Below are 12,510 nucleotides of genomic sequence, written 5' to 3'. Positions count from 1 at the left end.
TAAAGATGGCTATTATTGTTATTATATAATATTTTTCTGGATATATTACTCAATACAGTTAAAAAAGGAAGTAATTAAAAATATAAAAATTAGAAAGAAGAGGTAAAATTAACTCCATTTGCAGCTAATACGATTGTACCCATGAAAAACCCAGGAGAATCAATTGAAAAACTATCATATACAAAAGAAACACTAAGGTAGTTGGCAGCATACATAATTATTATACAGAAATCAATAGCTTTCATATGTACAAACAAATCTAATTTAGAATATGCAATAGAAGAAAATACCTCATTTATAACAGCAACTGAAGGATTAAAATACCTAGAAATAAATAGGACTAAGAAATACAAAAGAACAATTTGGAAAAAACAAAAAAGCCTAAAACATACCAGACTTTAGTATGCTAGATAGTATGCCCATCAAAAATGTCTACATCCTAATTCTTGGAACTTGTGAATATGTTACCATACATGGTGGAAGGAGCTTTGCAGGTGTGATTAAGGATCTTGAGATGGAGAGATCATCCTGGATTATCTAAGTGGGTCTAATACAGTGGGTCTAATAATAGTGGGTCTAAGGACCCTTGTAAGAGGGAACAGGAAGATCAGGGTAAGAAGGGAAAGGTATGACAAAGGGAGCAGAGCCTAGAGTGATGTGCTCTAAAGATGGTGGGAGGGGCCACAAGCCAAGCAATGCAGGTGGCCTCTACATGCTAAAAAAGGCAAGGGAACAAATTGTCCTCCCACATCCCCAAGATGTGCTCCGCCATCTTGGTTCCAGGCAAGTGAAACCCAACTCAGACTTCTGATCTCTGGAACTGCAAGATAATAAACACGTATTATTTTGAGTCACTAGAGTTGTGGTAATCTGTTATAGCAGCAGCAGAACACTGATAACGTTCAGTGACAGAAACAACTTAGACAAGAGAACGGTCTTTCAAAGTATTAATTAGGAAGACCTATCAACACGCAGCTATCTGTCCATTCTGCCAAAGCTGATCAGTAAATTTACCTCAAACCCTACAAATCCTCCAACAGGTTAGTCAAAAGATCTTGTGAAATATTAAAACAAAAAAAAAATACAGAAAGCAGCTCAACAAGAAGATTGATTAGGAGAAAATTGCCCTAACAGCTGTTAAAATTACTAAAATGCTTTCCTAATTGAACTGATGTAGTAGAGGTGTATATATAAACAAGTTTACTAATAAAATAAAATAGAAATTTCAGAAATATAAACAAATACATAAAAGATTCAAGGATATAACTCTTGCATCTCATATCAGTGAGTAACAAACAGTAACTGTGAAAAACAGATAACCATCTAAAAACACTGGATAAATTCCAAAAGGAATAAGGGTTTAAATAAACAAGTAAACTTTAGAAGTACTTAGAAAAAGTACATAGAAAAAGGTATCTTTCTATAACTTCAAACAAAGGCCTTTCAATATGACATAAACCAAGACATAAAAGACTGACAAATGGGGTGCCTGGGTGGCTCAGTTGGTTAAGCCTCCAACTTCAGCTCAGGTCATGATCTCACGGTTCGTATGTTCGAGCCCCGTGTCGGGCTCTTGCTGACAGCCAGCTCAGAGCCTGAAGCCTGTTTCGGATTCTGTATCTCCCTCTCTCTGTGTCCCTCCCTTGCTCACACTGTCTCTCTCAGAAAGAAATAAAACATTAAAAAAAATTTTAAAAAAGACTGACAGGTTCTAGAATAGAAAAATAAAAAGATACCTGCTTTGCAAAAATCAAAATGAGAAAAACCAAAAGAAATGGCAAACCTGGGAAACAATACATGAAGATGCATCCCAGATACGGGATAATTTCGCTAATATGTGAAGGAAGAGTTTCTATAAATCAAGACATTTGAAAAAAACATTCAAATGCATTTATAATAGGATACAAATGTAAGTAATCTGAGAAATAGTTTTCTATAAAATTGAAAACCATCAAAGTCTGATACCATATAGTATTGGCAAGCTGTAATATTCTTATTCATAAAAAATACTCTTACTCATAGAGTTTGAGAACTAATTTGAGGTGCAATTTGGAAGTAACTCTAAAATCTATACATGTTTAAATCCTTTAAACAGAAATTCCACATCTAAGCATTTATTCTACAGATATATTTGTTCAAGTATGAATTGTGTATACATAAGGTGACTCTTTGTAACACTGCTTTTAAGAAGAGTAGAAATCTTTAAGTACTCAGCAATGAGAGACTAGTAAATAAACTATGGTACATTCATACATACTATGAATGTGAAAAAGATTGGAATTGTTTCTAAGATTGTTAGATGGAAAAAAAGTACAGAACAGGCTGTCAGACTATATGTGTAAGGGGAGGTGGTATATATATAAACAAGTATGCTTTACACTTGTATATGCACAAAACTCCTTGGAAGTAAATTCAAGAAGCTACTAATGCTACCCCACCTATGGAGAGAGAAAAAGGGTGGCTGGGGTCCAGGAATGGGAGAAATATTTTTAATCAAACATCTTACATATTTTTAAATTTTGAACTATGTGAGTAGTACCTACACTTAAAAGAAAGAAATTAAAATTGACATTAAGAAACTAAGACAAGAAAACGGCTATAAAGTGATGCAATATGGAAATGCAGAGAAAAAAGGAAATTCACCCAGAAAGCCACCCTGCATGTCCCTTCTGCTCTTTTGCGCCTACCTAACAATGGATTATCAAATCTGTGTGAGTTCAGAATTGCCACATTGCAATGTTAGCTTTGCTCCACATGACAAAAAATATATAGGAATCTGATCTAGTCAATCCGGTTTGTCTGCAATGCAATCACACTAGCCTCACCATGATATTGGTTAAGGGCTCCATTTGCTTGACAAACAAAACCAATGCCCTTGCTAGACATTGTTCTGAATAGCTTAACTATTATACTCCTCACCAAAACTTTAAGAAGTGGACACTACAATCTCCATCCTACAGATATGAAAATTGATGCAAAAGAATGTTAAATTGTCAGAGGACACAAAGCTCTCAGGTGACATAACTGGAATTTGAGTTCAGGCAAATCTGGCTTCCAGCTCCATGCTCTTAATCACTGCCCACATTATAACTTCATTTCTAAGTAATTTGGCCCATATCTTAAAGACAGGTCATATTTCTTGTGAGCAGATCTTTTTTATGGGAAGTGTGCTATGTACATGTTTGCATTAAATAAGATACAGTGTTACTAGATTCTTTGCAGTAAAAGAATGGTGTGCAATTGCGGTAGAAAACCAATGCAACTTAGAGCAAGCATCTTACAATCTGGGTGTCTGCCCTCATACAATTTTCAGTTCCACAGGTGATTTAAGTCACAGCCTCCAATTCAAAGATGAGAATGTTGAAGCTAAGAAGTGGCTTATGCCCACAAAGAACTCTGAGAAACAGAAACAGAAGACCAAGAACACATTACCTTACTAAACAATTGTTCAAAAGCCAAAGGGTTATAACCCTTGCTTCCATCATTTAAGAGAACTTGTGTCATCCTTTGTGTTTTATTTCTTTTTTTAGAAATGTCATATCAAATCGTACTTTTCTTTCTAGGATTTCATCAAGGGTCTTTCCATTTTGCTCCGGGGGACAGTACAAGAGAAACTCAACTGGGCATTTAATTTGTATGACATAAATAAAGATGGCTACATCACTAAAGAGGTAAGAAATGCCTCACCAAACAACTCTCCATTTTTATAACTTGAAAATGTTAAACAATTCAAATTATTAATTTGAAAATAGCTTTTTCAGGGAATCTAAAATATTTTATGCAGCGGTGGTGAAATAGTCTAGCAAACACTGGCAATGAAGAGGAATAGTTTTTGGTGCATCTTCCAAATAGATATAAAATACCCAAGGATTATACCTGTTTCCTAATACATTCCAGTAAACACTGTAAATCGGATAAAGACTGTGGAAGAACCAGGTAGGAAGAAAATATATTCAAACCATGCTAGAACATTTAACCTGTGACCCTTCCCCCCAATATAATTTGGTCCATTTGGAGACAATCGTAAAATGACATAGGCTGTTCAATGGCCTGTATTGTGTAGAACAGGACCTGGTGGACTAGGGGGCGCCTAAACACTTCCAGGCCAGCTATCCAAGAAAGAAGGCCCACAGACCACATTAAGGTGCTCATATCAACTGGTTTGTTAAACCAATTTAAAACACAGTGAGAAGTAAGGGAGATGGAATGGGGTAAATTAACAAATTTTGGATGGGGTCCAAATGGAGTTGAAGGACCATATCAACTGAATCCTGGGACCAGGACCGGGGCGTGCTCCATATGCATATGTCCTTCTCACTGTGTCACTTTCCTCCCTGAAGTTGATTTTTGAGCATGGGGCCCCTTACGCAAAAGGTACCTTGGGCCAATGACCTGACCTTGCTCATTTGGAGACATAGGGACAAATACACCTGATCACAAGTACAGTGTGACAATTAGCCTGGTTAAATTTGTGTTTTTTGAGCAGAAGACACATGGGGCCAGAATGGAAGTAAGACCTCATGAATATTAAGTGTTTATGTATATTGAGCATATCTTGAATAGATAGTGCCTCTTGTATCTGGTGTACAGTAATACAGTAAACAGTACTGAGATGCCTCAGGAATATTAGGTACCTCTGGCCCTTCAATCCCTTTCTATGTTTAACACATACATGCTGGTCTTATACATAACACATTTCATGAATTCTGCTGAAGTCAGACAAACTTTTTGCTACTTATCTAGATTCGAAACATCTTAAAATGTTTCACCTATGATTTATAAACGATAAACTCCTTTATCATTAATAATAGAATTGGATGCTCTCAAAAGTAAACATACACTTACATCTGTATTATCAGCTTAATCTACTCTAGACTTTTATATGGGAATTTCAATATGAAGGCAAAGAATGTGGAACAATAAATCTTAACAAGTAATTAGATATTATTTTTACTAATATTGACAATGGCAAGTCAAAAACTAGATTTTGTTTGAATTAAAAAATTAATACAGTTACAAGGGATTTCCCAGAGTCATAATATCTTGACTAACCTACATGTGTTATTTTTTCACTTAAAGCCATAGTAGGAAAAACAACCAATGAAAATCCTTATAATCTTTGAAATTTAGCAGTTAGTTTTAGTATAATTCTTATGATATGGAGTTCATTAATTCTCAATAGATGGAAATTGATAACCAACATATAAGATAAATAATAACTCAATAAAACAAAAATAGTCTATGTGAAGTCTATGGAAATCCAAACATTAAACCAGAACATTTCTGGGGCACCTGGGTGGTACAGTCAGTTAAGTATTTGACTCTTGATTTCAGCTCAGGTCATGATCTCCCAGTCCTAAGACTGAGCCCTGCCTCTGGACTCCATGTTGGGGGTGGAGCCTGCTTAAGATACTCTCTCCTGCCCCTCCCTCTCTCTCTTTCTCCAAAAAAAAGAAAAAAAAAAAGAAAAGAAAAAGAAAAAGAAGAAAAGGAAAAATATTTAAGAAAAAAACAAAAACCGAAAAACCAAAACCAACCAGAACATCCATTTCCTGATCATCTTGGATATGTGGGAATTTACTTCATTTTGAAACCAATGTCAAAATTAGTTCTTAAATTCTGATCCTGCTGCTTTTAAGGCACAAAACTGTTGTCTTTTCCTTTGGGACAACCAAAATGTAATGAATAATTTAAAAGATTTTGAAATTGAGTAAGAATAATCTGTCAGACTGGTTTCTTCATACAGTGCATGCAGTCTCATGAGGGTGCCTTTTACTTTTCAGGAAATGCTTGATATAATGAAAGCAATATATGATATGATGGGTAAATGTACATACCCTGTCCTCAAGGAAGATGCTCCTAGACAACACGTCGAAACATTTTTCCAGGTAGGAATGCAAGTAGAAATCAGAGAGGGCATAAAAAAGAGTAAATTTCCTAATGCTTGCAAAAGCATGCAAAGGGGGAAAAAAACCTTTTACTGAAAGGAACAAAATAATAGAATATTAAGTATCATACTAATTTAATAATTTTGGTTTTGAATTAATTATAATGTTGATAACTATACTTATTGAACAGTCACTATGTCCTGGAAAGAACACTAAGGAATTGCCATGTTTCACATGTTTGTTTATGGGTTTGTTTTCAATAATTCTCACAAGAATCCTTAAAGTTATAAATTCTCATTAGCCTCAATTTACACATGAGAAAATCGAGGCTCTGAAAGTGTCCGCAAACTGCCTGAATTCTGTCATAGCTAGAAGGCCAGATTTTATGTAGGGCAGCAATTCTAGATCTCCATCACATTCTTTTGAAAAGGGAAGAGCCTCACAGCAGTTGGCCACATGATTCTTATCACTAAGAATGAAGCCGCTCCTCCCCATAAAACAGGCAGTGGATTTTTCATTATCTTCAAGTGTGAGGGTATCAAGGGGTAAGTGGGAATAAAGTTTCTTGTTCTTTTCTTCCAAACAGAAAATGGACAAAAACAAAGATGGAGTCGTTACCATAGATGAGTTCATTGAAAGTTGCCAAAAAGTAAGTTTGTGATAGGAAAGAAACTATCCCTTTTGCTCTCATAATAGCCAGACTAAGTAGAGTCAGCTAGCCACCATGAACTGAGCAAAATATAAAAGCTTACCTAAGCTTACCATTCATACACAGCTGAGAGAAGCTACCACTCTAAAAACAAGTGCCAATTTATTTATAAGACAATTTATTAACATTTATAGAGTACCTACCCCCAGCAGAGCTACGTAGAAAGCCCTTAAAGAAAGAACTATTACAAGCATGTTGCATTTTTGTTTCTTAAATCCTCTAGAGTATTCATCACTGAGGGTAAAACCTATGTGAGATTTGAATTGCTCTTTCCCTAAACTTAGCATACAACATATTATCTCCATAGATGTATAATTCCAGTACATCAAACTATATATCACAGGCCAAGTTTGCATCCGACTTCTGAGAGAAACGCATTGCTTTAACACATGGGCACCTGAAATGGGCTTTTTGGCTGATCGAGTAGTGGTCTTCAGTTGTAAAAAATAAAAAGCAGAAAATCCAGAGGAGAAATCCAAGTGGTTCTCCATTGTCTGGTGGGAGACTGGTTTTACCTTATTTAAAATTATTTGACTTGACGCATGGGTAGAGCTACAATTAAGAATCAATATTTTAAAATAAACACAGACACGATGAGGTTTGTTGATACTTTAGCTTTCTATTTTCAAATTGATATAACTTTCCCTTTCTTGGTGCCTGCTTGCTTCTCAACCCATATTTGGATGTGGTGGTCTTTGCGAGCATAAATTTGGTGGACTCAACCTGCTGATGCAGTGACTTGGCTTCTAGCAGTGGAAGTCAGCACAAGTTCACTGGGTGCCATTCACATACAACCTCCAAGTGCCCCTCTTGTGCCAAAATCGGTGCCCTTAAGTTTCTAAGGAATGTGCTAAATTGCACACAGCCACTGTCCAAAGGTTGCTCTCAAATAGTTCCTTCTCTGAGAGACCATTCACTTTTTTTTTTAATGTTTATTTGAGAGAGAGAGAGAGAGCACACTAGTGGGGAGAGGGACAGAGAAGGAGGCAGAGGGAGAATCCCAAGCAGGCTCCACAGCACCAGCGCAAAGTCGATGTGGGACTTGATCCCATGAGCGGAACTGAGAGGCCATGACCTGAGCCGAAATCAAGAGTCGGACCCTCAACCAACTGTGCCACCCAGGCGCCGCATGAGCTCTTTTATTTTTAAAGGCTCCTAAAGGCCATACAGATTCAGCCCTAACAGACCCAGAAATAGAGGTGGAATGACTACCAATATGTCTCCCAAGCCCCACCTCCAACCCTGAATGAAGTTGGCTCTCAGCTGGCGCACAAACTCTGCTTCCTTCTATTCATACAAGTCTGTGATTTAACTTGTGAGCTACCTGGAATGCCCCCCCCCCCACTGCGCCCCTCTAGTTTCCATTCTGGCATTCTAATTTGAAAAATATTCTCTATTAGCACCAAGTAAGATTCAAATGAAATATTTAAAGCCTGCAGACTTTACGTTTGTAAAATGAGACTGTCCATAGTTATCTATATGGAAATGTGCTGGAATGATATTTGTATGTGCAAACACCTAGTATCAGAACTTCTGGCATACTCAGTGGGGGGCGGGTGGTAGCAGAAGCAAAACAGTGTACTTTCCCTTGCAGATATGCTGAATTGAATCCCACTGTGTTTCTCCCTTACAGGATGAAAACATCATGCGCTCCATGCAGCTCTTTGAAAATGTGATTTAACGTGTCAAATGCATCCTCAATCAAACAGACAAATGTGAACTATTCTACCACACTTAACGTTGGAGCTACCACTTTTAGCATAGATTGCTCAGCTTTACACTGAGGCATATTATGCAAACAAGCTTTGTTTTAATATAAAGCAATCCCCAAAAGATTTGAGTTTTCCAGTTACAAATTTGCATCCTTTTCATAATGCCACTGAGTTCATGGGATGTTCTAAGTCATTTCATGCCCTGTGACTCTTCAAAAGTAACAGAATCTGGCATAGAGTTTTACTGATTCTTTAGCCATGGGATTATTGAGCTTTCACATGATCAGTGATTTTAAAATACCAGTGTTTTTTGCTACTCTACTGTATGTATTCTGCCCCAGGATTTTAAATGGTTTTCTAAAATACTGGCATCTGCATTTAATTTCCAGAAGTTAATTTTCATGTTTGTATGCTGTAATTCCATTTATACAGTAAGTAAACAAGATTACTATAATTAAAAACAAATAAACAAAAACACAGGCCCAGTTTCTATGGATTTGCTGCCTTCTGTTAAAGATATTCATTTATCTGGCATTTTTTTATAACATGAAACAAATCAGTTTATCACCAGATGTCAGCATATGCCTAATAAAGCTTATTTAATAAGCATTTCCTAATTTTTCATAGTACATATTATAGCCAAGGCCTAATGATATATGTAATTTTGGATTTGTTCAATCCTATAGGTTGACTGTTTTCTATCTTGTCATTAAGTAGAAGTCCAGGAAGGTGTGGAACAAAGCAAGGGTGTTTACAGGCATATGCAAAGGGTCAGGGTATCTGTCCTCTAGTACATGGTAATGCTTAGTAACAAGTAGTCCCTAACAGCATTGAGGGCCTATTCCAGCCCCTTTCCCTTGGCTCTTTCGAGACACCTTTCTATTATATGCCATCAGGGACACAGACACCTGGACTGCTCCAAAGCCTGCAGCAAACAGAGAGCAAGCAGAGTTCACTGTGAAAGCATCAGTGATTCCATTTTATCAACAGCCACCATACCAAAACTTTGTTAAAAATTAAAGTCAATGCTAAGCAATTCATCTGGACTGTATTATGATTTAGCTCATCATAAAACTTCAACAATTCAGATTCTCTTTAATGATCTTAAGCCAAAACTGTAAAGTTGCCACATGACTTAGGATATATACACCTTCCCTATTTTGCAGAAATATCACAAAGACCAAGAGGCTACAGTGAGGGGAGATTTGCAACTGTGCTTGCAACAATAAATCAGGTATCTATTCTGGTGTAGAGATAGGATGTTGAAAGCTGCCCTGCTATCACCAGTGTAGACATTCCGAGTAGTACAGTACATGTACACTGAAATTCGCCATCGCGTGTTTGTGTAAACTCAATGTGCACATTTTGTATTTCAGAGAGAAAAAAAATAAAAGCAAATAAAATGTTTATAACTCTACTGTCTATGTTACAGGTATTTATTCCAACATGTTTTTAAGTACTAGATTAAAAATATTATGTTCTTCTTTTGGCACTGTCACATCGTGTGTATGTTTGGCTCAGGGCGGGGGGCTAGGTACATGAAAACGAGTAGACGCAAGGCCAGTGGGTTAGTAGATATTTTAGCTCATAGGGTCTGCAGATGTGAGAGGGGTGCGGAGACCTGAGGAAACAGTATCCCAGACAGGGGCACCAGGAGGCACCAGAGCTCTGAGGGGCGATGGGCGTTTCTGCAGTTATGACTCCTTAGAAATGACTTGTGTTCAGGGGCGCCTGGGTGGCTTAGTTGGTTAAGCGTCCGACTTTCGCTTAGGTCATGATCTTGTGGTTCGTGGGTTTGAGCCCCACATCGGGCTCTGTGCTGACTGCCAGCTCAGAGCCTGGAGCCTGTTTCAGTCGGTGACTCCCTCTCTCTCTGACCCTCCCCTGTTCACGCTGTCTCTCTCTCTCTCCTAGAAATAAAAAACATTAAAAAAAAAAAAAAAGAAATTACTTGTGTTTTTTCACATTCCAGCTGTGAGATTATCTGAAATGAGAATGGCAAAGGGGTCACTCCTTATACCTGAGGGCAGGAGCACGGACGGTGTTCTCCAATGCTGCCGAGACAGAGCATGGCTGCTCCTATAGAAATGAGTGAGCCCTAATCTTCAGCCCTCCAAAAGTACACCTGCTTTGGATTCGGTGTGGTTGCTACTCATGTCCCCACAGCCTTTCTTCTTGCCCTTAGGATGGAAAGTCTTACGCTTGTTTTCTATTTCTCACTTTATTCCTTTCTCTTGTAGAATGATCCAGGGTCAGCATCTACAACATCATCGCTGAGAACTATGCCTGTCAAGTATGTTTTAAAACATTTTTTAATTAATAAAAGTAAGCAGGCACAACAAAATCACAGTACGTCGAAGTATTTTCAGATTTTAATTTCTGGATATCTTCATGAAATGAGTTATCTTAAGTATTTTCAGACTATGGGATACAAAAACAACATTTACTTAAATATAATCAACACCTAAAGTTTAGGTAGTTTTAATAAGTTGTAATAAACAACATACTTACAAGAGGATTTACACATTAAAAAATTTTAATTTATTTTAAATGTTTTATTTACTTCTGAGAGGAGAGAGACAGCGTGAGCAGGGGAGGGTCAGAGAGACAGGGAGACACAGAATCTGAAGCTGGCTTCAGGCTCTGAGCTGGCTGTCAGCACAGAGCCTGACGCGGGGCTCGAACCCATGAACCGTGAGATCGTGACCTGAGCCGAAGTCGGATACTTAACCAACTGAGCCACCCAGGTGCCCCTAAAAAAATTTCTTAAACTAGAATACTCTGGTATGAACTTTTTCCAAGGATTTTACATCATAGATGCATATGTACAGACAATAATTAAGAGTGAATTCACAAATGTTTATCCATACTTTAAATTTCCATAGACTTGATAAATATAACCCCCCCATGACAAAATGTCTAAAAGTAAGTGCACAGCTACAAACTGAGTGTGAAAGGGATATTATAAATAAAAAGCACTAGAAAATAAATACAAACGCATCTACTATAAACCCAACAATGGTTGGTTGCACCAGGCTGTAAATATATGAAAAACCGACCCCACAAAATTGTACTATTGTAGAACTGTTTTTAATAACTTTCCATCATTGACCATCCTTTTTTGTTGATAAGTAACTTTTACTATGATCCAGTGGAACTACGTATACTCATCTGAAGCTAGTAAATCTCGAATGGTGGCTGTGACTTACAAAAGAATACACCGAAGTGAATCCAAAAAGGTGCCACAGGTACCCACGGTCGGCGTCCCACACGTGTCCCCAGGGTGTGAGGTTTCTTCAACAGCATATGGAGCAATATGTTGGGATCTTAGATTTGATGATGATCAGGCTTCCCTGTCAACAGGAAACAACATCGTTTCGTTAGTATCATGCAGGGTCCCCCGGACAGGTACTAATGACATTTGTTGGAGCAAGCCTAAACAAGTGCCAAAACTCAAACCAAACGGAATGAGAACAGAATGATGGAATGAGAAGTGTAACACTTTTTCTGAGTTGAATAAAATATAGGTTGTCTCTGGTTGTTTTAAATAATTTCTAACTGCAGACTTCGTAGGACCCAGATCACCAGCATGTGAATCCAGCTTCTGCCAGTCGCTTCACTGTCAAATCTGGGGCTCATTCTTTCTTTGAGCCTCAGTTTTTAGATCTTTAAAGGGGGATCATAACAAATTCTACTGCTGAGGGCTTCAGGGATGATTAGATGGATATAATGTCTAAACAGTACTCCACTGAGGAAGTGACACGTAATCACTTCCCACGTGTCCAATAAAGACTGGGGTGTGTGCAAGTACGTACCTTTTCCCAGAGAAACGTGCCTCTGACTTAGGAAGAAAATTCAGTCAAGGTAAGAGTGAACCAGCTGCCACTGAAGGCAGGTAGTCAACTGATTAGTTGTAAGAAAATGACACTGTGACTGTAAGTCACTTTCCTGTCCGCCCCAAAGCTGAGTGTTTCCATCACTGTGGAACCCACGAGCCCCAAGAGACGAGAAACTGCAATACCGAGAAGAGTCTTTTAAAGACTCAGCTCTCCTATTTAAAGATGGAGAAAGATATATAAACATTTCAGTTTTTGAAGGGAAAGAAGGGCATTTGTTATTATCGGGGAAGACTGCAAAGTACTGAAAGTGGGCACAAGGGTAATTAGGCCAGTGGAAAGTCTGATCAGTTTTGAACAGTACG

General features: G+C 37.8%; 2 protein-coding genes across 4 annotated transcripts in view; one reads left to right on the top strand and one right to left on the bottom strand.

Moving 5' to 3' along the window:
- Nucleotides 1-10,181, top strand: part of KCNIP4 (potassium voltage-gated channel interacting protein 4) — a 1,146,137-nt gene extending 1,135,956 nt beyond the window's left edge. For both annotated transcript variants that reach the window (XM_077750421.1, XM_077750422.1), the window contains 4 exons: nt 3,564-3,671; nt 5,784-5,888; nt 6,475-6,537; nt 8,231-10,181. In XM_077750421.1, coding sequence (XP_077606547.1) covers nt 3,564-3,671; nt 5,784-5,888; nt 6,475-6,537; nt 8,231-8,278 — 324 coding nt within the window. In that variant the 3' untranslated portion in view covers nt 8,279-10,181. The remainder of the gene's footprint in view (nt 1-3,563; nt 3,672-5,783; nt 5,889-6,474; nt 6,538-8,230) is intronic.
- Nucleotides 10,182-11,377: 1,196 nt separating this feature from the next.
- Nucleotides 11,378-12,510, bottom strand: part of PACRGL (parkin coregulated like) — a 40,236-nt gene continuing 39,103 nt past the window's right edge. For both annotated transcript variants that reach the window (XM_077750434.1, XM_077750433.1), the window contains exon 9: nt 11,378-11,662. In XM_077750434.1, the coding sequence (XP_077606560.1) occupies nt 11,606-11,662 (57 nt within the window). In that variant the 3' untranslated portion in view covers nt 11,378-11,605. The remainder of the gene's footprint in view (nt 11,663-12,510) is intronic.

Source organism: Crocuta crocuta, unplaced genomic scaffold (assembly GCF_008692635.1).
Source record: "Crocuta crocuta isolate KB4526 unplaced genomic scaffold, BGI_CrCroc_1.0 scaffold179, whole genome shotgun sequence".
NCBI lineage: Eukaryota > Metazoa > Chordata > Mammalia > Carnivora > Hyaenidae > Crocuta > Crocuta crocuta.
Note: the sequence above shows the minus strand (reverse complement) of the source record. Positions and strands in the feature narration are given on the sequence as shown.